At 30.3% G+C, this 21380-nt stretch overlaps 1 protein-coding gene across 1 annotated transcript in view; it reads left to right on the top strand.

The window, feature by feature from the left end:
- Positions 1-21380, top strand: part of LOC113387643 (protein bric-a-brac 1) — a 40935-nt gene that overhangs the window by 12440 nt on the left and 7115 nt on the right. Inside the window, exons 3-4 of the mRNA XM_026624999.1 lie at positions 2259-2423; positions 18317-18643. Of these exons, the coding sequence (XP_026480784.1) occupies positions 2259-2423; positions 18317-18643 (492 nt within the window). The remainder of the gene's footprint in view (positions 1-2258; positions 2424-18316; positions 18644-21380) is intronic.

Raw genomic sequence — 21380 nt, 5'->3', positions numbered from 1 at the left:
CAAATATTTTTTGAACCATTCAAATTCACACACACATACATTTTCTAAGGTATGCAGAAATGTTCAGAAACCCCTGAAGATATGCAAAAATTTTCAATTTCAAGTTTTGGACGATTACAATAACTTACCTAACGGGAAGTTCAAAAAAGCATAATTTTTTTTGTAACTGTTGAATCGTTTTAGCTTTTTTCTTATTTTTGTCTCTTATTTTTGGTATTGTTATCACCAAAAAAAAAAACAAACCAAAAATCAACAAATAGATCTTTTGAAGCTTCTTAATTTCCCAAATCATATTAAATGATCATGATAATTACTTAATTTTAAAACTACTTATAGTAAAAATATACTTAAATCATATTGGTCAAATTTAGAATTTATTGTACAACTGAAATCGCTTATCTTCAGTTATAAACAATATTAATAGAGCTACACGATATAATATCTAAAATTATAAGTATTCCGTAATTATGTGATAAAATGATATCCCAATGATAATTAATTTTAATATTTCATATCGGAATTTTTAATATCTGCAGCAGTTCAATTCGCATCATCGCATAGTATTTTTCAAGCATTTCAAGTTATAATTACTTGCTTTTTCATTTTAAAGACACCTGTATTTTGCAACATGACCTTCAAGGCACTTATTGAGTAGAAAAATAACATATGTTATATAATTGATAGGAAGCATTATGGTTAAATTCGGTACATTATACGCCATCTAGAAAAGATTCTCCATAATGCGAAAGATATAGCTTCAAACCATTGACTGGGCTTTGCACCAACGGCTATAGGTATCTAGAAGGAAATATACAAACAAAATCTTGCAGTTTCCGTGTTGTTTTAGTAGAAAATCATACACTGAATAATGAGAATAACATCAAAACCATTTTAAATATTAACAATACTAATAGTGCATGGCATCGTGCCTTAAGGAAAATGGCTGGAACTTTCCGCATCAAATATTAAATTTTTTAAAAAAGATTCAAATTTTTTTTGAGACTGCGAATTCTAATTTTTTTGACTTTTTTGAAAAATTTGAAATATTTTGAAAATTTGAATTTTTGAAATTTTGAACTTTTTTTCAGCTAGCAATCGCGATACGGTAGCTGCGTTAAAACGAATTATATAAGCGCGTGAGCGCCGCGTCGCACTCTAACGGATAAACATTGGTACAGAACCCAAAGAAATGTAAACAAAATTATTTCTTATTATTAAAATATGTCGAAATCGTCGACGAAAACTTGTATCCGCACATACATACTTACACACGCACACACATACACACATACAAACACATCAATTTTTTCTAAGGTAAGCCAAAATGTTCAAAAACCTTTGAAACGTAAACATATATAAAAATTTTCATTTTCGATTTTTTTTCGATTACTATAACTCACAATACGGGAAAATTTAATTCCATTTCTTCCACTAATTTCATTTAATTCTATAATCTATTCTGCTACGATTTCAACAAATCAACCATTTCAAAAAATTGAACAATTAGCTATAAAGAAACTGTTCGGCCGATGTTTTTTAAAAACTAATCAGCAAGAATTAATCAGCATATCGGTTCAACATTTTTAGCTATCGGTTCAACATTTTTAGCTAAAACAAAAAATTTAGGATTTATTTTATTTATTTACTTATTTCATTTTATTTATTTTGTTTTATTACATAGTCCACAGATTTTCCTAGCTACTATAGGTCTTATACTGAAGCCTTCATAAAAATTGTAAATAAATTTTGAAATTTAATAAACCAACTAAAGTACAAGATTCAAGTACTATTTAGAGTAAGGTTTTTATCTATTTTTTTCGTTTTATTTTTATGGCGTTTTATTTTATATTTTCGATAACGATCATTGAATTTTTACAATTTCTGGTATATCTGTTACCGAGTATTTTATTTGAACTTTTTACTTTTAACTTTAATCCAGCAAATCAAACCCTTATTATGATCATTGATATGGATATGGAGGATAGTTTTATCCTTCAATAAAAATATTTTTCACAAAAATAAGTTAATCTTGCAATTAGATTGGTTTGATCTTTACAAAACTAGTATAAAATAATCGATCTACTCAAAATTCCATGAATGTTAAATAATTTAAGAAATTTTATGAAGACTTGGGAAAAAACTAATGTATTTAGTTATTTTAAAGATGTTGCATTCGCAATGATTTTTTTGCATATACGAGTATGTATATAAACCATGCAATTTTATATTTATATTATTATTTTTAATTAATTTAACAGGTAGTGCTTTCTGCATGTTCTGCTTATTTTCAAAAATTGCTGTTGGAAAATCCATGCAGTCATCCTACGATAATTATGCCCTCAGATATTTGTTTTTCGGATTTACAATTTATAATTGAGTTCGTCTATAGAGGAGAAATTGATGTATCGCAGGATGAATTACAGGTAAGTTATTCTAAAATATTCAAATTATATATATATATATATATATATATATATAATAATATATAAGCATATAATTCTCCCCGCGTTGAAGTAACCTACTTGTTTCAAATTTTATTAAACTAATTACATGTGTCTCTTGAAAGCTTTACTGGCTAGAGCTTTTTCTTTTTTATATATAAAAGCGACTAAACTTCTAATTAATTTAAATAATTTCAAACATAAATTAGTTTCTAAACAACTAAGATATTTAAGAAGAATCGGATTTATAGAATTAATTCTTTTTTAATTATTGGTCAAATACGATGTTTGAAGTATATCAAAGTCTACCTTAATATATAAATGTACGAAAGCTATGGATGGATGATATTTTGATGGTCCTCTATTCTGAATCAAACTGGTTTCAAGCTTTAAAGCTACCTTCTTTAAACATCCACCTGTAGCTCGGTCAGATCTTCAATAAAGCGGTTCTTAAAATGCGACGCTTTTAAAGCATTTTGTTCTTCAAGACATAGTAATATAATATACTCGCTCAAATGGAAAATATTATTATTACAAATGATGAATTTTGAAAATAAGAAGTAAGAATAAAGAATGAAACCAAGGAACTTAATTCGTACATTTAGAATATGCTTGATGTAGATATATTTGATACTATGTTATAAATATATGAGTTATTTGTATTTGTACCCATATTTTTATTATTATATGATATTAAATTTGTTCAATAATTTTTGTCCAATATGAGAATTCAACAACTATTTGAGAAACTTATGAAAAAGTATTTGGAAAAGGAATTTCACAAAAAAGTATTTTATTACAAGGCCAAATTTTTGTTATGTAGAAAAATACGGAAATTAATAATCCACGAATTTTACAAAGAAATTATTTTGTTAAAAAGAGATAGTTTTAATAAAAAATTGTGATAAATTACATATCAAACGAAAACTTAAATACCATAGGTAATTAATAGAACAATGTATAGTTATATTTATTCGCATTATTATTTCAGCCACATATTTAGATGCATAGAGAATACAATCAAAAGCACGATATAAAATGAAATTATCTCTAAACCTGGTGCATCGGGATGTATTTTCGATAACGATCATTGAATTTTTACAATTTCTGCACGTATATCTGTTACCGAGTATTTTTAATATTGATTATAATTTTTAATATATAAATATAAAAAATGATAAGTTTGTTTCATCCAAAATGATATTACAAATACCCCGAAAAATAGCGTATTGATTAATTCAATTCGTTCAAGAGCCCACAGCCAGAGCATATTTATAAAAGCTCTATTATTTCTAATAAAGAAGGCGATTTAAAAATACTAATAAGAACTTTTTCAAACAATTTGAATGTTGTTTTAAAATTACAAACTAACAGGTTGCTGACCTGACAACCAATAAGAGAGAAATATTTTAAATTTTAAACTTAAAAATTCACAATCTTTAAACATTCACTTCCAAAATGTCGATTTAATTTGGATTTTTTTATATTTATTTTTATTTCTTGAATGTTTTTTATTTGTTAATGTAGTGAATAATAATAATAAAATTCACAAAAAAAACTTGAATAATTAATTAATTACTTGAATTCATTTTCACATTTTGTTAATAAATTTGGTAATTTAATCTAAAATGTGATCTGAATATTGATGTCATTTTACCTCTGATGTGCTGAAATAAAAGAATCTTATGGGTTTCACTACTTTCAAATTTTTTACTATTGGTTCAATAATTTTGTTTTAAAAAAATATTTGTTAAGTAGGTGTAATCTCCCATTCAATAAACAATGACTAAAAATTTTTAATCTTAAGTGAAATTTGTTGAAATGTTTAGTAGGGTTCGACTAAAATTATGAATACGTTCAGTGAAGGTGCAATTAAATTTATAAATGATTTATTATTTCTCAAAACATTCTATTTCTATTTTATTATTATAAATTGTTATCTTTTTGTTGATCGTTTTTGCTTTTAATGCATTGTGAAGTGTTTTAACAATTCATTGTTCACTTCTTTCTGCGAACTTGAGTAAGCTTTTCTAAATTGTCTGGTTCACTGGTGTTATTTTAAACATATTTTACTAGTTTTTTCTCATGTTAATAACCAAAATATATGTGAATTAAATTAGATAATTGCTATTTTAGACTAATTAATTGCTAATAATTTCTTTAAGATTGAAAATCAATTCCTCTTGAAAATCAATCAAATGTAATCGTTTTAAATCAAATAGGATCACAGAGTAGGATGGACTCACAGTCATCGTAACAAAACAACATTTTCAACCTTAATTGAATTTTTTTGAAATGTTAGTAGAGTTTATTTCAACCCTCACTACCAAAATTCTGGATACGTTCAGTGCAAGCACAATTAAATTTATGGATGATATAAATTCTCAATCTATTTCTATGCTTATGGTTTTTAATGGTTATCTTTCTCATTCTCATTATAAAGTCTGATGTGTTTTAACAATTTATTGTTCACTTCTTTCTGCGAACTTGAGTAAGCTTGTATGAATATTTCGAAATGTCTGGTTCACTGACAATATTTTAAATATATTTTTCTTAGCTTTTTCTCATACTTTAAAAACCAAAATATGTATATCTGGATTGAATTAAATTATTGCTATTTTGGGGTGATTATTTGTTGATAATGATTTGAATATTAAAAATCAATTCCACCTAAAATCATTTGAAATCAAATGCAATCGTTTAAAATCAAATACGATCGCAGAGAGTAGTAGGATGGACTCGCAGTCATCGTAACAAAACAAAAGCAGAAAGTCGGTCTGTTGGCGGTCCCGTGGCTAGCATTCGCATCGCATCCACTATTGTATGCTCGTGCTGCACGGGACGCGCGGCTCGATTTTTTTTTCTACAGGAATTTTTAAATGAAGGCGGCAGTTTAATTTCCGAAGCAACGAAGCTGGCTGGGATACGTTGATCTCCCTTCAACAACAAGTTAGGTTCGCAGGTTGGAATACAGTGTTTTTTCGCGCTGTCAAGTCAAAAATTATTATTCCCGTCTCATTCTGTAGTACCAGCGGGTTTTCGATGTGTTCAAGCCGTTGGGCTGTGTGTATGCGAGCGTGGCGGCAGGCATGCCGGCATGTACTTCGTGTACCCTCTCGATCCGATGCGATGGGCGAACCATCCTTCGTTTATTAAACTGTGGTGATACAGGTGCTTTTAAACGTGGGCTACGAAAATATCTACCTGACTAATTTCGACTACCGTTCCCGTATGTAAGAAATGATTTTCAAATACCTTCCAAAACCTTATTGTCCCATCCCAAAAATTCTTTAGAACATTTATTTTATCACAAATCAAATAAAAATAAAAACATTTTTGAGTTCTTAAAATAACTACTTTTAATTTTTATGAATTGAACAGTTAATATCCTTAAAAATTTTGGTTTTTGGAACAAGCTTAACTTATCAGCCGACATACAATCTATAACACCGTTAATATAACAATCATATGTCACAAAATGCTATCTTGTCAAGAACAATCTAGTCTAGAATAATCGTTAATGTTGGTCTTTCCCCTCTGAATTCGGAAGTTCAAACAAATTTATCGTCTAATTGTAAACACTTACCGAATTTTAAAAATTAAATTTATTATTAAGTTTTCGCAGCGAGATATATGACAATGACCATTTACACTTTAACTTTTCTTCCTTTTCCTTGAAACACCGGTCTCTAGAATGTTGAAGGAAAAGATTCCAAAAAAATAATATTCAAGCTATAAACGATTTAGCTTCACAACAATTTTGGAGTCCTGAATTGAAGAGCCGATTCTGCCGTAAAATAGACCAATGTGATGACAAAGCTATGTTACGCAGCGCTTCTCATACAGAATAGTACTAAATACTATCAAAATGCCACTTTAACTTTTCTTCCTTTTCCTTGAAACACCAGTCTCTAGAATGTTGAAGAAAAAGATTCCAAAAGATAATATTCAAGCTATAAACGATTTAGCTCCACAACAATTTTGGAGTCCTGAATTGAAGTGCCGATTCTGCCGTAAAATTGACCAAATGTTATGACAAAGTTATGTTACGTAGCCCTTCTCATACAAAATGGTACTAAATACTGTCAAAATGCCACGTGGTTGCTATGCGGTTTCAATAGAAAACGTAGCCTAGACAACGCACAAATGTCAAATAAATAAATGTTATCATAACTGCATCTTTTTTATGTGGCATAATAACGTATAAATAAAGTTCCATTTTATGTGTAAAACGCCTTATCGCACAACAAATTCATGGCATTTTGACAGTATTTAGTACCATTGTGTATGAGGAATGCTACGTAACATAGCTTTGCCATAACATTGCTCTATTTTACGCCAGAATCGGCCCCGGAATAGCTAAATCACTCATTGGAGTGACAACTATTGATTTACAAAAATTTAGTGCAATAAATTCATGTGCAAGTATTAGTAAATTAACTGAAAATAACTCATAGATTGTTGTTTATTCCGATTGCTGTTGAAAATAAAATAACAAAGAGAAATTCGTCCTATAATTATTATTTCTAAGATATTGGCGGTTTTTTGAGTGGCAATTCAAAATTTTATGAACATGTAATTGATGCAATTTTGAAAAAGCGTTAAGTTCGATATTCGTCCTATAATTATTATTTCTAAGATATTGGCGGTTTTTTGAGTGGCAATTCAAAATTTTATGAACATGTAATTGATGCCATTTTGAAAAAGCGTTAAGTTCGAATGATACATAGGTTCACTTTTGAAGCAGGGATGAAAATATTTTAGTACCTCTGCGATTGTATACCATATACAACATTTGCGTATGCGTGTGTTTGTGCAAGGATTTGTGCTTGTGGGTATGTGGAAGTATTGTCCGTGTTTCGATACGATTCCTGTGCGGTTGTGTGTGCATGATTCTTTCCTTGGGCATGCAAGCGGCGCGCAGACAACCTTTTCCATCTTACTCTGGCGCATTTCAACCCCAGTTCCAGGCAGCCGTTGCGGCGAGATCCGCGTACACTTGTCGCTGACTTTGACGTGGCTGGTGTGTATAGTGTATGGTGTATATCCTCCCGAACACACACGGAAAAGCCCTTGTACAGTGCTGAAAATACACGCCTGCTTTCCGTGCAATTGTATGAGTGCGTATTTTCGCGAGAGGACTCATAGTATACGCGAGGTTTGAATTCGGGCACTCTTTTGTCTTTATCGGACGGATTTCGGGTTAGACAACCGCGGTCTGTCCGCGAACGAAAGTTTATTTTTAATCTTTTGATAACTCGCTTGTTTCGTTCGGAACCTGTAGCGAATAATTTTTTTCGAAGTCAAGGTCGATGCACTTGCGCCGAATATTCGCTTTGCGTTTGATTCAACGTGTGTGCCCTGTGCCTCTCGCACACAGTCCGTCCGTGCACTGTCTGCGCGCACTCGAGTGAATTTCGCGTATTATTATTAGTGCTTGTTGCAGTTTAGTGTTTTTTGGATATCAAATTGTCACATGTGAGTATCTAAGCTTAGACGTAGTGCGGTGTTGTTTGTTGTTATACGTTATACGCGACTGTTTTACGTTACGTGCATGGCTTTCAATGTTCGTCCTATGTTTTGATCGTCTGTTCTGTCGTTACTTTCGCTCTCTTATACGCGGATCGTTGTGCGCGGATCACTCTCGATTTCATTTCACTGTGTCGACGGGTTGCTTAACTTGCCCTCTATCCTTTATGTAATTTCATCCAAATACAAAAGTTCTTACAAAATCTTCTATATATCGCAATCAATGCTAATCACTGTGTACATTTTGTGCACATCATGATCAATGATATTCAGCGCAATAACTTAATATCGTATTCAAACTCGTATTCGATCGAACCGAACACCGTTGTATATTACAATTAAAATAATTGATCGTTGATAATGCAGACAATTAATGCTTATTCAAAGTAATATTTAATTTCATTCTTAAATGAATGAATTGTATTTTATATCGTCAATCTATGAATAATATATTCTGGTAAATAATATTACATGGTTGATTTTACAAATCGATTTTTGGTGCACAGTAATAAAACAACTATTAAGAATTTAAATGATTGTATCCTCTTGTTTCAAATGACCAATATAAATTATTACCGAATAATGATTTATTGTACGCTTATTTTCAAACTTTTTGCATGTTACGTTAGAAGTCTGCTTTACTTTGAAATTTGTTAATTAAAATTAAGATTTTTCAACATTTTTTTTGATAAAATGATTTTATATAGGCCCTGCTTATTAATTAGATTGTATTTCTGATATTAATATACGTTGAAGGATTCATTACTCAATGAGAATATATGACAAGGTACTTTATATTTATATATGTCAATTTTTGCTCGAACATCTAGCCTAAAAATGTATCCCGGCACTGCGGTGTGAGAGGCAATAGAAAATCGTTTACTCTCCAGGCTGATCATTTCTAAAGCTTTTGCATCTTCATAAAGATTTTGCATTTTGAAATATTAATATTTGTATACTACAATATTTTAGTCAACATATTAACATTATCGATTCAAAATGCAAAACCCTTATATTTCTTGCAATACCCTTATTAACATATGCTCATTCTGTTGATTACTCTTTTCTGAAATATTGAATTATATCTCCTTCATACAATAAAAAATACTACATATTTACATAATAAGTCCATTTACTCAATTTAAAAACTCAGTTCACTTAAATCAGTTAACTCAAATATCTCCAATTGACAATATTTTCGATAAAAAATGTGAATAAAACTAATATATTAAATATTTTAACTAATTATTAACCTGATTGGTTAAATATTGCTCATTATTTACTGGATTCGTATTAAATATTTCCTAATATTTTATTAACCGTAGGATAAGTTATAGTAATCATCCAAAAATCGAAAATGAAAATTTTTGCCTATCTTTACGTTTCAGGGTTTCTGAACATTTTAGCATACCTTAGAAAAAATTGATGTGTATGTGTGTGTGTATGTATGTGTGGATAATATTTATTGTTCACGTTTTCGGGAGCATGAATCAATCGATTTGAATGATAAAAAAAACACTCGATTCCTATTGATGGGGAGACGCGATAATTAGTTTTTGGCATGGACAATTTCAGCCGTTTCCAAGATACTGAGCGAAAGGTACAGAAAATGAAAACGAAGTTTTTGCGAAAACCGGGCGAAACCGATCAGAAATAATCGGTTCGTATTGAAGGAAAGACGTGCTGATAAGATTTTTTAGAGGCAGTTCTAGCCGGTTTGGAGATTCGGACCAAGAAGAGCAAAAAATAGCGGTTATTAAAAGAACGAATCATCTAATTCAAAAAAATATTTTGCTTGTGTTGATATTGTGAAGAAATGAATAGTTTTTGAGGACGGCAAAAAATTTTTTTATTCAAAAATTTCAATTTTTTTTTCTGTCAAATATCTAAAATTATTCGGATTTCAATTTTAATTCAGGCTAAAAACAATTGAAATTTCTAGAATATTGCATTACGGTACGGGATGTTCCAGCAATTTGTTAATACTTATATATATCACTTAATAATTGTTTTACTCATAATTTGTTCATATAATATTTTTATTCTAGATATATATTTAATAATATAATCTATTCTAAAAATAAATGCACGATCTATTTATACGCTTTATTTATATATACGAGCTTTTTTTTATTCTCCTTTAAGTTCTTCGCTTTCCTCGGGTTTCTTCTCGCTTTCATATCACCAGCACCTAAGTCTTGCGGACTTTTCCGCGTAAAGCATCGTTTACCCTTGCGACTCCGATCCATTGGCGGCTTGCGTAAATTTTCTATGATTTTTGCTAGGAATTAGGGGTGCGGTGCCCGGTTATATCATTCCGCTGACAGAATATTTCGCGCTGTGAGATGAAAAATCGATTTCACGCCGACCGGCATGCGGGCGGTACTGGGAGACGAGGCGAGGCGGCCTGTGCGTCGTGTTCGAGGGGGGCTCGGGTTGGAGCTTCGCCCTCTAGGCCCCCTTCCACCTATAAGATTTTATTCCTCGCGCACAGATGTATAATTGCAAAAGCGCTATGCCGGCGGCGGCGGCGGCCCCGGCCACGGCTTCGGCTCGTACCTCGTACCCGGCGATGCGATGCGCGAGTTTTTGTTTAGTTTCGCTGTGCGATAAGACCCCCAATGTTGCCAGATCTTTTATATTATACGTACGAATCTCTTACGCAATGAAAGTCTTGCAAGTTGAGTCTTTTTGACATTTCTTTTTAGCAATGTGTACGTAGTCTCTTTGATGTACTCCAGTTGTTTCGTCATAAGATTCCAGTTTACGGCGGGAAGTCTTATAAAATTAACGGTAAGATTTCTACACAAGTTTGGACTAATGAAATTTAGGGTAATTAATTGAGACAGTCATATGTATGTAATAAAAAATAACATTTTTGAAAGATGGAGATTATGTTTTAATTTAAAGTCAGAACTAGTGGCATGAGGCAAATTGCTGTAACTTCCCGTTTCTTAAATTAATATTTGTAAGGTTCAAATGATTTTTTCTGAGAATTTTAAAAATTAAAAAAATACGGATGCTACTAGATACGGAACTCAAAGAGTTAAAACAAAATTTGTACTCAATTTATTAAAATATCTAATAATTTGATATGCATATGTCCAATGACCATTTTTCACCACCAAATGGCATTTTTTAAACTTTTTTTTCCGGATCTACGAAACCGATTGGACCTGCCTTTTCAAAAATATAATCAATTCATTCCATCAATACAAATGAAATATTTCTTGAATCATTCAAATCGGATGCTCCATTTCCTCGAAAAAAGCTGTTTTTGCACTTTTTGCTCTGTATTTTCGAAACGGCCTAAAACTTCTGCCAAAAACTAGTCAACACGTCTACCCGTAGTACAAATCAAATGTTTTTTGAATCATTCAAAATGGTTGGTCCGTGCTCCCGCAATCGTGGACGAAAAATTGTATCCAAACATGCATACACAACATACACATACATCCATTTTTTAAGGTATGCCAAAATGTTCAGAAACCTTTAAAATGATATAAAGATATGCAAAAAAAAATATTTTTATTTTTTTTTTGCGATGAGTATAACCTGCCCTACGGGTATTTGCCGGTCATTCAGTAATTAATGACTGAACTTTTTTCCCCATTTACTCGTGAAGCAGTTCTACATATATAATGTATTTCTAGATTAATAATTTTGGTGAATTATAATGCGTTTTATCCGCTATTAATTTGGCACATTCATTTTCTATCATATTCAAATTGATGATATTAATTCTTTTTCATTCCTTAAGATTTTTAAGCTCTTTGTATAAACTATTTATTTGTGTATAACTAGTGGGGCGCATGGCATTGTGCCTTAAGGCAAATTGCTGGAACTTCCCGTACCCAAAATTATTTTTTTTTAAAAAGATTAACATTTTCAAGAAAAATTTACTCTGAAAAAATTAGATTTTTGAGAAACTATAAATTTTTGACAAAAATTTACTTTTTTTGAAAAAAAAGGCTTTTTGAAGAATAATTTATTTTTAAATATTTTGGAAAATCTGAACTTTTTTTCAAGGCAATCGTACTGCTTTAACTGCATAGAGACGAAATATCGAAGCGCGTAATATTGAAACGTAAAGATATATAAAAATTTTCATTTTCGATTTTTTTGCGATTACTATAACTTGCCCTACGGGAAGTTAAAAATATTTTCCGATATCTATGTCTAAATATATAATAAAAATTAATAGATAGATCAAATAACTCATATGTGTTTTATATTTGGAGTTGGTAAAATATTAACGATTAATTTGCAACTGTGAAGAGATAGCTTTTCAATCATGAAGTAACCAATACAACCTCTTAAATTAAGAGTCTTAATGGTTAATCCTATACATAAGTCTATGAATTTTGCACTTCAATGCAGTCGTCATTAAACATTAATATAAATGTTGTCTTTCAATATTCTTTCTGATTGTTTCATAGTGCTCTATTATCTTATGGCAAGTATGTATTGGAGAGCCCATCCTGGGGAGATCGTTTCATGTCTGATTCGCATACGAAGAGACTTTGCCGCACGATTCATAGAGCTATTTTATATAGTAGAGACGATATTCTCGTAACCGTCCTTGAACCTCGGATCTTGGGTGCGTACCACCATCGTCGCGTATTGATTGCAAAATCGTCTTGGGACTTGGGACGCTTTCCAACTTTTAACCACCCTCCCCATCTTTGATTGCGGAAAAAATGCAGTATGTCATTTATACATTGCTATTCAAACCACTTTTTTTAAATTCTTCAGTGACTTAATTGATTTTTAAATTCTCATTTTTGGAGCCAACTTGCTTAAAATATTCCTTAATTTCTGTTCTAGCAAATACATTTAGTATTTAATTCCATGGTATTCCTGAACTATTTATTCCATATTTAACAATATATTTCAACACATAATAAGAGTACATATATTTAAAACGCATACATCTGATATTTTCTCTATTTTTTGCGGAACATGAAACATGTATTTTCTAAAATTATTGAAGATCATTCTCACAAATAATTTTGTTTATTTCTATATTTTATGCAAGCATTTATATGCATTGCACAAACATGTATTTACATAAAATATGCGTTGTTGTGTACTTTTGACAAAGTTGTGTCGGCCAAGGATCTGACGTACAACATTGTCTTGTAAGTTGCTCCGTTTTTTTCTTTTTTTTATTATTGACATTATTTTTATATCTTATTCTAATCAAATTTCTTCTCCATATTACAAGTTTCTTGATTCTGTCCTTTTCAAGTAGTAATTTTTACAAACAATTTTTCTTCGCTCAGTTTATTATTAATTGTATTGGAAAAAGCCTTGTCATCGTTTACTTTCTACCTAGTACTATTTTGTTGTATTTTTCAGATGAGATCAGAAAAAATGAGTTCATATAATTTAATATATTGCTGCAAGTTTTCAAATTTCATCAATATAATGTGTAATAAAATGTTCTATTTAAAAATCAAGAGTTCATGTACTCACTCAGGTTAATACGTATAACCTTTATGAGAACGACATTTTATGATTCTTTCACTGAAAATGTAAAGAAAACTTAAATTTAATTAGTAGTAAATTATTATTCATGAGAACACGATCACCTATTTATTCAATTTAACTTTTAATTTGGTCGTTATAAATATATATTTAAGTGTATGGCTTTCTAATTACAAAATCCAGGGTACAAATCGCGTTTCAAATGAACTTCAGTAGAAAAAGGACAATCAATGAGTTGCCTTTAATAAAAAAAAACATCACAAACAGAATAGACAATCAATCCTAGTACAATAGCTTCCAGAACTCTGACAAGTTCTGATTGCCAAATAAAAAACAACTATTGTCAATAACTTTAATATTAAAATACTATTTATTATTGTTTTTTTTTAACGAATATTGTACGGTACGGATAATTTACTATTGTATTCATAATTTTTAAGATTCATATTTCAATGTGATAATGAATCTAGCGAAAATATGTAACATTATTAAATAACTTTAACAAGATAACCAAAGAAAAGTATAAATTTAAAAATAGGATAAAATAATATTATAAGCTGAGATAAATGGGCCGATTCTGTCGTGAAATAGACCAATGGCAAGGCTATGTTATGTTCTAGTTTTCATACAAAATGCTACTAAATACTTAGGCCAGTCATTTAAACTTAAATTAGATAAGAATAGTAGGTACACCCTACCATATGTAGGTTTTGAGACAACTTTTTAGTGTGAATATACAAGTATTTTCAGAATTACAGCTGGGTATCTCGAATCCCGAAGTGAACTTACTATAATGACTGGACTAACTGTCAAAATGCCATGTATTTTCTGTGAGATCAGGCATTTTGCACATAAAATGCAATTGCACTCATATGCTAGCAAGCTATATCTCAAAGATCCATATATGATATCATCGTTTTTTTTTTTTGTTTTCTTGGTTAGACTTTCTATCTAAAAGGCCTGACTGCACAGCAACCACACATGGTTTCGACAGTTTTTAGTACCACTTTGTATGTAAACTGCTACATAACATAGCCTTGCCATAACAGTGGTCTCACATTTTACGGCAGAATCGGCCTATATATCTGTTAGGATGTGTTTTCGTTTTATTATATTGGCCATGACAACCTTCATGGCATTAAGCTTTACACGGAATGGTTGCTATCCCTTATAGAGGGGTAGCGGAGTGTTTTAATGGAACTAATTGCTCACTTATAAGTGAAGTAAAGTCCGCGAAACAACATGTATACTAAATAGCCAATAAATATATCTTCTTTCATTATAACTTAGTAACAAATCAGTGATTGTAATTAGAACTGCAACAAATACATAATAAACAAACAAATCAGTGTTTAATACAGTCCACAGCTACAAGGGTTAAATTATAACCCAACAACCTGAGTATCGAAGGAGAGTTTACATAAATTCCATAACTACGTTACATAAATACAATATCTCATTATATTAGCTTAGCTTATACTCAGCCCCATAAATAGATTAGACCAATAAATTAGACCAATTTATGAATGTAGAATAATTGAATGAAAACTATTAAATGTTGAAATGGTCATATTCTAGATATAATAATGACATGTAAATGAATATATACTATTTATAGACATTTTGTATGATCTCTCATACCAGACTCTTCTGCGTGAATGAGAAGTAGAAAATGCAATATTAATGTATTAAACTTGGAAGGTAAGGCTGATCTCCTCGAAGACTGTGGTGTGAATATCAAAACGTTCTCAAATTTTAATTAGGCAGTATTACTAACAATAATTAGCAGAGCAATTAAAAGTATTATCACGGTTTCCAAATTGCATGCAAAACAACATAAATGTTGAAAGTACATGTAAACGTGATAAACTAAAGTTTCTTGTCCTATTAGTGAAAGCATGGCAAGGTAATAAAATCTCCTGAGCGTATCTAGATCAGTAGGATACACACACGTGGTCGGTAGTAGCTGTCTTTAATCTTCTTCCTGCTTTTCCTTCACCTTCGTATTCCGCGAAAGCGAAGAGGCGCCGCCGTCTTCTCTCATTCAATAAAATCGGGTCGCGGTATAAACGATACAATGTGGAAACTCGCGTGAATAGGTCATGCATTCTGATTTATGCATTTTAACGTTATAAATTTATTAGAATGAATATAAGAAAGTGAAAAAGCAGGATATAAACTTATGATGCTATTCCTTCAATTCTTTCATAAACGTGTGATCACTTTATTAACTTCCCGTAGGGTAAGTTATAGTAATCGCAAAAAAATCGAAAATGAAAATTTTTATGTATCTTTGTTTCAAAGGCTTCCAAAATTTTGGCATATATGTGTGTGTGCGTGTGTGTGTGAGAGTGTGGGCGGATACAAATTTTCGTCGACGAAAAACATTCGATTCGTATTGATAAAGAGACGTGCTGATTAGTTTTTAGCATAGGCAACGATTTCTTACAAAAATTTGAGAATATTTCGAAAGTTTCAAAAAAAAAAAATCGGGCATTTTCAAAAAATTCCAAATTCTCAAAAAAATGATTTTTTTTTAAATTTCAAAATTATCAAAAAAAATAAATTTAAAAAAATTCTTATAAACATACACATAAGTTGTTTGTAGAATACGTTCGTTGCCCAAAATAAAATATAAATTTATAGTATGTATTTATAATACATAATCTATTTGAAATTATTTAAAACAATTATTTAGTACGGGAAGTTCCAGTTGCCTTATTTGCCTTAAGTTAATTTGCCTTAAGGCACGATGCCATGCGCTCCACTAGTTTTTATTTCATTTTATTCTATTTACTACTCTATTTATGGCTCCGTTCAATATATAGTTTTTTGTGGTTTTTGAAGTCTGCAGAATATGGTTTGTTCTTAGTCCTTGTCTCGGGCATATCAAATTATTTTTTTATAGTATCTCAGGGGAAAAACAATTGAACCATTTACTGTCTTATTTTATGTTTCGACTATTTCTCATTATTAGACATTTCTTCTGCTGTTTGCAAAACCTACTTTAAAGGAGGCGTCCATTCATCACGTGATCGATTTCTAAGGATTTTTGGACCCCCCTTCTCCTTTGTGATACGTGGTGATATTTAAAATTACCACCCTCTTTCCCACCAAAGTACACGTGTCTTTTTAGTTCTTGGAAAAACTCTTGATGACGAAAAATGTTTGTCTTTTTTTTTTAAATTGAGGTAAAATATAAATACACTTGATATTTTACTAGACCCTCACCCTGCGTAATATATCCTGATTTTTTATCAAACCCGCCTTACCTTTTTTAACCTCACCTGATTTACGGACGTCCCATCACTTAATGAGTGATTGATTTTTGTCTATCACTTTGGTTCTTAGATTTTTTGTTTTGCATTCTTAATCCTTTGTACTCTTCTTATTTAAATTTATGTTATTGTTCGTTATTATTACTAGATGTTAAATTATTTAACAGTTGTAATAAATATTGTAATTAAAAAAAAATCTCTGGTTATATCGAAATATTCGAAATGTAAAACGATTTCATATAAGAATTTGATTAAAATTGTGTTCTCATTATTATATTTACACACTAATATTTCTCGTGAAGTATGAACATATATTAAAATGAATATAATTTGATTTTGTGCATTGGCCGTTAATTAATTCGAATAATAAATTTCAACCTCAAACAAAAAATATCATATCCCAGAAATCAACGTCAAACCGAAACAGGGTGATAGCGTAGATCGTAACTATCATGAAAAAAAAATTGAAAAAAATATTCTACGTAGCTTGAAAAGAATGAGCTTTCAAAAGTTCAATCTAGAGAAGAATCTAGAGAAGAATCTAGTTTCACTAAACTGTGACCATTTTTTGGCTATTGTGGTTAATTCTTATTAATTTTGTATTAATGATGAATTAGCTATTAATGGCAGGATTTTATTCTTTCACTCGATTTTTTTTAACTATCAAGTATTTAGCGATTTTACAATTCTGAGCAAACTATTGATGGAATTTGACAAAACACTTTAGTATATCTTTTTTAAAGAAGGGTAGAGTAGTTTTGAAGAATTGGTCTCTGAAAGTAAATCCAGTTTGAAAATTTTAGAATCATAGTTTAACAAACAATCTTAATTTTTGAAAATTTGGAGCAATTGTGTCATTATTTTTGACTATGGAATTAAACATGTTATTTACGGTTACGTATTCAAAGTTTCAATAAACAAAATTAATAAAAATTAACCACAATAGCCGATAAATGGTCACAATTTCAACAATTTAACAATTTCTAGGTTTCAATTTTTCTAAATTTTTTTTCATGATAGTTTGATTAATACTATCGCCCCGTTTCGGCTTGACGTTGAGTTCTGGGATACCCATATAAATAAGTCTAATAGTAATTTAGTTTTACGTTTTGATGACGAAAAGCTTTCCTGAGTTTTTTGATTATATGATTTTGATATTCAATAGTTAGTTGTTTTACTGCTTTTTTTAATAACCGTTAAAAATCTATTGTTCGAACTCGGAAAACATCTTATGTTTCCGTGTATTGTAAATATCGTCAATGATATCGGACAATAGTTTGTATTGTTAGTACTGTATTGGGATCAGTTTATTGGAACTGAATCAATAACATTCATGCAATATAAACCCTATTGTCCATGGCAAAGAAATGTTTGTATCGTTTTCGTAACAATTGCAGAAATAAACAATCATAAAACTCATTATGTTCTGTCCGAAGTTATCAGGAATGTTTAAGAACATGCACTGAATGAGAATGTAGTCATAAAAATTTTCCACAAAAGATAGTACATAATTATAATATTAATTTATGAATATATAATTTAACAAATTACTTACCTTAAATTTCACTTCCATTACAGTCGTTACTCCGAACAGCTGATCAACTAAAAATCAAAGGGCTTTGTGAGGTGGAATCCAATCCAGGCCCAGATGACATAGAATTTTCTAATTCAGCGCAGGTATCGCCACCGTCCAGAAAAGTGCCAATTAAACAATTTCGTCATCTCGGACGGCCAAATACTAACACTACCAATACAATTAATTTCGGGAACTCCAATAATCGATTGGGATCTGGTGGACCACCAAATAAGCGCCAAAGACGTTTCCGTCCTACTATAAATACTACACCAACTGCTGCAGGAAACACCACACGCCTTGATGAGGCCTACGAAGAAGAGGATTTAGAAGTAAGGTTTTGGTATAGAATTAAAGCATGTAGGGGAGCTAGGGGTTGGTTGTAACAGGTTTTATTCAAATCAATATATCTTGAGTTCCATAGATTACATTTCTACGCAATAATAATTTATAGTTGCTGTAACTATTCCTCCACCGAATCTAGTAAAAATAATTTCACAACTGTTATTCATTAGTTCACAATTAATCATTTTATAGGAAAAGTGCGGTGTTACAACTTATTCAATGTTTGGGGCTAGTTTTATAGGACAAGTAGTAATGACAAGAAAACGTTAATAATTTCTCTGATTCAATCTTTACTTATTTTTAGGAAAATTTTCTTGTTTCTGAGTAATTCTTTTCACAAATCAAGGCAAACAATAACACAGGTTTATCACAAAATGAAAAAATGTTTTCCAATATAGTTTACCGTTGAACACGAGTCTAAAGTCAAAATTGAGAGTCAATTGAAAAAAATTGATTTTTTTTCAAAAAAAAACGACAGAATCTCCGATCTAGTAATTTTCCTGCATGAATCTTATAATTTTGTAATCAAAGTGATAATTTGTTGCATTGTACATTTTACATTATTTTGAAAATTAACATATTTTTGTACAATAAATTAATGAGAATTTAAAGGAGAAGCTCAAAAATAATTTTTGAAATGTTTTTCTATATCATACGTAATTTAGTCGATAATAGTGGAAATTTTATGATAGTTCAATTTTATATCATAAATCAAAAACGACGCACCTGCACACTTCTGTTTATTGCATCGGCCTACGAGTCAGTAGCTATGATAATATTATGCAGGACGGTTTACATGTCTAATCGAGACAAAAAAAAATTTAATATCTTTTAAGATCCTATTGAACAACGTTACCCCCGTTATATAGCCCCTAGTTCTCCTATATAATTTTTTTTAAATACATAATCATAAACATAGGTTTATATTTTGTTTTCCTTACAACAATGCATATCCTCCATTAATTAGTAATGAGAGAAGTTGAATTAACTAACGGCTTTTGTCAACTGATTTTTTCTTCTATCAAACATTTTGTCGAAACGAAACAACTAGTTGAAAATCAGCTGTTTTGTCAATGAAAATAAACTAATAAAATGATCAGTCATTTATAAAATAATTCAAAATTAAACTAATTATTAGCACCATAAATAATGTAAGCATATTTAAACTTTTATATCTTGTTGTTCATCAATCAACTGACATTTGATAGTAGCTAACTTCACATCATCGAATTTCAACGAAGCAGTCTTTTCAACGCTGGCAATACTGAAACTCTCAATTTCTTAATGTTGGCAGCGTTAAATCGTTAAATCAACTTCAGTTGAAAATTAAGTCTTTGACGAAAATTCTTTATCCATTTCGTTAAATTCTATTGCTTAGTCGTTTTATTAATAAAATTACTATTCAGTTAAACTTTCAGTTTCTCAGGCCTAATACTTCTCTTCTAACACAAAGTTTTTTCGAAAGGTAATAGTTATTGTATTCATTTTCATAATTTCGTAATTAGGTTTGAAAATAGGAGTGGAGAAAACTCAAACTGTAAGTTAATATGTTTCTCTATATCAAAAAGAACTTCACTTATTCAGGATCAACTACTTGGCTTCTAAAATAAATAAATAAATATTTAAAGTTTTATCAAAAAATAATAGTTAAAGTATTCATTTTCAACATTTATTAATTAGGTTTGAAAATAGGAGTGAAAACAACTCAAACTGTAAGTTAATAAATTTCTCTATCTCAAAAAGAATTTTACTTATTCAGGCTAAACTACTTGACTTCCAACATAAAGTTTTGTTGAAAAATGATAGTTATAGTATTCATTTTCAACATTCCCCAATTAGGTTTGAAAATAGAAGTAAAAAAAAACTCAAACTGTAATAAATTTCTCTATATCTTAAAGAAATAGGTTGATCAATCAAGAATTAAATATAAATATTGATTAGTGATTATAGAATAGCAATTAGGTTAAAATAGTCAGATTTGACTTATCCATTTAGAATTAGGTACAGATATGTTTTTGCATTTGTGATATAGTTTATAAATATTATCGATCATGTACTATGGAACTTTTTCCGGGTTATGCTACATATTCATGTACTACTTAATAAAATTTTGAAGCTCTAATGCACTGGTTTCCAAACTTTTTTGCACCGCCTCCCCCCATTTTAGCAAAAAAAAATATCGCGCCCCTTTTAATTTTTTCAAAAATTTTATGTAATTTTATCAAGTATTTTATTAAATACTCAACTGATATCAAATTTATTCGTTTATTTTTTAATATAATTTCATTTTGTTTATTTTCAAACATTCCTTCTTGTAACGACGTCGTGACTCTCTGAGGAGGCTGAGAGAATGAAATTTTGTTCAATTTTCTTCATAAAACTTATTGTTAGTAAAATTAGCCCGTGAGCCAAGCAGAAAGTTCGAATTTATAATTTTTGCCAAATTGAAAATGAAACTTCTGAATAATTAATGCAATAGTTTACAAGCTTTTTTACCGCGCCCCCTGCTCTAATAAAAAAAATTGGTGCGCCCTCCCTTATTTTTTTCAACAGTTTAATTTTATAAATACACAACTGAGATTATCAGACTACAAATTAATGTGCAATATTATGTAAAAATATGCATAAAAACTAATTATTTTTTGTTTTAATATCATTTCAAAAATGTTGGGTTATTGTCGATAATAGTATTCAGGAAACAGATGTACGCGCCCCCCTTAGAAC

The sequence above is a fragment of the Ctenocephalides felis genome, unplaced genomic scaffold, assembly GCF_003426905.1.
Source record: "Ctenocephalides felis isolate EL2017-DRISC unplaced genomic scaffold, ASM342690v1 CF-g0.4_SCAFFOLD_03572, whole genome shotgun sequence".
Classification (NCBI taxonomy): domain Eukaryota; kingdom Metazoa; phylum Arthropoda; class Insecta; order Siphonaptera; family Pulicidae; genus Ctenocephalides; species Ctenocephalides felis.
Note: the sequence above shows the minus strand (reverse complement) of the source record. Positions and strands in the feature narration are given on the sequence as shown.